At 37.1% G+C, this 3,644-nt stretch overlaps 1 protein-coding gene across 1 annotated transcript; it reads left to right on the plus strand.

Moving 5' to 3' along the window:
- Positions 1-687: 687 nt before the first annotated feature.
- On the plus strand, positions 688-3,184 carry RFESD (Rieske Fe-S domain containing). Its single transcript, XM_084504227.1, has 4 exons — positions 688-1,067; positions 1,951-2,131; positions 2,221-2,255; positions 2,809-3,184. The coding sequence occupies exons 1-4, from the start codon at positions 990-992 to the stop codon at positions 3,100-3,102; spliced, it is 588 nt and encodes a 195-aa protein (XP_084360353.1). The 5' UTR covers positions 688-989; the 3' UTR covers positions 3,103-3,184.
- Positions 3,185-3,644: the final 460 nt, after the last annotated feature.

Genomic DNA, 3,644 nt, shown 5'->3' on the forward strand with positions numbered 1-3,644 from the left:
GATTGCTGACTCCAGGCACTTAGCGCAGGGTCTACAAGATACTGGTAGTCTGAGCCAGGTTTCAGGCTGATTTGACTGGCTTTTTTTGGTGTTTGAAATCCAGGATGGCTGTAGAAACATCACCACTAAACAAACTACTATGTGTTACTTTAATACAACTCTGGAGATGGATATATATATGTGTGTTTATGTATGTATAAGTGTGTGTGCATGTGTGTGTTTTTATAAGTGTCCTCACAAGAGTGTGCTTAACTACATGCACCTGTATTTTAAGGTTTAGATCAGTTTGGAAGGCTTATATGCAGTCAGCCCAAAAAAATCCTGATAGTAAAAATTAAGAATATCGTATTCTAGTTCTCATGGTTAAGTTGCTACACACCATGCTTATTTTCTAAGGAAAATAAGGTAAATGCGAATGCCTTATTGGATGCTACTGTGACTCTGACAACTGTGATACTTCACTTTCTAGGAAAGGCTTGGTAGAAATTCCTGTGACTGGAATGCAAGGAATTGGTAGTTGCATTTCATTATGCACAAAGCAAATAATAACTGGCCTTGCCAGTGCCACACTGTTATTTATGCCAGTCTTCCCAGCATAGCGGTTATTAGGAAATACGCAGTTGCTGAGGCTGCGTACACACAGAACACACTACGTGACATAAGACGTGACTTCTGCGCAGGGTTTCAGTTTGACGTGTCCCACTTGGAGCAGGCGGTGGTGCAGCATTGCTTACAAGGGGAAATGCAGCAAGAGGAACTCTGAGCTCTGATCTTCTGTTATCAGGACAGCCCCAGCTCATCCCCAGTCCTTATCAGTCTTCGCAGAGCTCTCTCCTCTGCCGTGCTGAGCCTTCATAAAGCCTGCCTTTTTGTGCTATTGGGGCCAGTCCCACTGGCTTACGTCTTTATGTAAAGAAGCACTTTGATAAATGCTGTTACCTATGCGAACAAAGCAGGCCTAGTTGTGATAGGAACACTGAAGAGAGCCAATGTTGGACCTCATTATTCTGAGCATTCATTTCCTCATCTGCTTTCTCATCTCTGTTGTAATCTGGTGTGGATCTAAGGTACTGTACGGCTTGCTGCGTGCCTGATAAGTTGCACTGCTCTTTGTAGCTCTTAACCCTCTTTGCAACTGGAATCTGTATGTATGTGGTTCCTCTTTGTTCTCAGTGTGTGCAACGGCTTTTTTTAGGCTGATCTTCTGTGGAATTGAGGGTAATATTGTGGCACTAGGACTTCTGAGGTGACTGGAACACAGTAGCTAATTGTAAGCAAATTTAATAGGAGGACAGGTTTTGTGATAAAAGAGGAAAACTGCCTCATGTCCTCTCCTGAGAGAGGGAGAGGCTCTTAGACATCTGAAATATGTAAAGAGAAGAAGGGAAAGGCAAAACATATCTGCTAAAAAGCCCATTTTATTATAGCTTCACAAATAAACTTTTTTTTTTTTTCCTTTTGCAGATGATATTTTAACTTTTTTGTCAACCTAGATAGGTTTGTATTTCTAGACATTGTATTGTTTAAAGAGAATCAGATTTACTTGTAAATGCTACTGCTTACACATTGCATAGCTAAATAATTAAATATTTTAAAATCAGCATTACTAGATTTGTTTGCTTTAGGGGAGATAGTGACTACAGTATCGACTAAATAAGCAAAGATTTGGAATTTATCTTGTCTCAGCCTCAGGTATGAGGTTTGCAACAGTTGGTGTTCGCAGTTCTGCTTCTGGTAGTGAACATGTTGGTGAAACATTATCACCAAACTCCTGTGCTTTGCTTCATGTGCATATTGTTAATCTTTTACTAAAACTTCTGTTCCTTTCATCTCATGTGTTAAATGAGCTGTGGCTTTCTCTGAGACTGGGACATCCATTCCAGATGTAGAAATCCAAACATGGACTGCTTCATAAGCTGCCTTTTTGAATTATTTTTTGTGTGTTTTAAGGATGTGGTTTTACGCAGCTCAGGCAAAGGAACAGTTGAAGCAGAGCCGGATGGTCTTGTACTAGTTGGAAAAGAAGACGACATAAAAAACTCCCAAAGAATAACTGCCAAAGTCAATGGCAGAGAAGTTGTTGTTTTCTACCATGAAGGGAAATTTCATGCTTTGGACTCTCGCTGCTACCGTAAGATATTTGCTCGTTCTTCTTAACATTGCTACAGTTAAACATAACATATGCTGAATGAATTAATATTTTATTCTTTCTTGTTTCAGATGAAGGAGGCCCTTTAAATCTTGGAGAAATAGAGGTATGTAAGCAAAGTAATATGCATGTGCATAGAGTCTTTTGAAATCTCAAATGCATTTTCTCTGAAAACTTTTGACTAAACATAACATTGAAAGAAAATGATATTTAAGTAAAAATAATGCTTCCTATCACACTTTTTACATTTTTTTTTTTGTGCTTGGTTTGTTTTTTATTTGTTTGTTTTAGTCTTGGGAGACTGAAATGGTGAGATGAGAAATATAGTGAGAATCTGATTCCCTTTGCTGTGTAAATGCATCCCATAATGGTAGAATATTATGATTAGCAGCAGTATTACAAAAGTTGCAAGGAAAACCTGGTGTTGTTCACTGTTGAGTAAAGGGCTCCAGCACCAAACAGATTGCTGGTCCAGTTTGCTACTGTAATATGGTGCTCTTAGAAGCAGAAATTTTTGTTCCTGCCAGAATAGACATGCAGATAGACATGAATCATGAATAGACATGAATCACCAGACATATTTTTTGGCCTGGAGATTCTTAAAGGAGAAGAGTCAGAATACAATTACATAATTTTTCTTTATTTTTTCCTCTTTTCAGGATATTGATGGTCAACCATGTATTGTTTGTCCTTGGCATAAGTACGTAATTACTTTGGAAACAGGAGAAGGATTATATGAAGGAATAAACCCTTTGGAGCCATCACCAACACCTCGGTGGCAGTCAAAAGGAGTAAAACAAAGGATTCACAAAGTTACAGTAAACAATGGCAACGTTTATGTGAGTCCTCCAGATTTGTCTGTAAGCTTTGACTCTGATTATTTTGCTGACAAATACAAAAATAATGGTGATTTAGCTTTGAAAAAAAAAAGCAACTCACAGGCAGCAGAGTAAATTGTAGCTAGAAAACAAAATGCTGGTGAATGTCCCTATGAAGAATCATTGTAATTAAATAAAAATGTAACATGGCTGTAAAGACTGTTCCAAGATTAGATTCTGATGTTTATATTCTGCATTCAATAATGTAGAAATTAGTAAGATAAGAAGCTCTACTTAGTTGGGGATATGACATGGCCTGTGCCATTGATTTTTTTTTTCTCTTGAATTTCAAAAAGACTTAGAGCAGAGTGTATATCATACTTTATATCTTATAAATTCTGTATTGCTATAATTATTTTAATTTTCAAGAGGGGATATAGTGTAATTTATTACTTATGAAACATTTATGAAACATTGTTTAAGGTAAATAGTCTGGAGTAAAGGTTATGTTTATATATTTAACAGTTTATGCTTACAATGCCTTCTGTATAAATGACAGAGAAAATTTTAACGTTTTAGATATTTGAGCAATCTGTGGATGTTTAAAAATCCAAATCCACATTTTCACAAGGAGGAGGACAACACTTGAGCGTATTTTAATGTGCTTTTTAATGCCC

The sequence above is a fragment of the Aythya ferina genome (genome assembly GCF_964211825.1).
Source record: "Aythya ferina genome assembly, chromosome: Z".
Taxonomy (NCBI): Eukaryota; Metazoa; Chordata; class Aves; order Anseriformes; family Anatidae; genus Aythya; species Aythya ferina.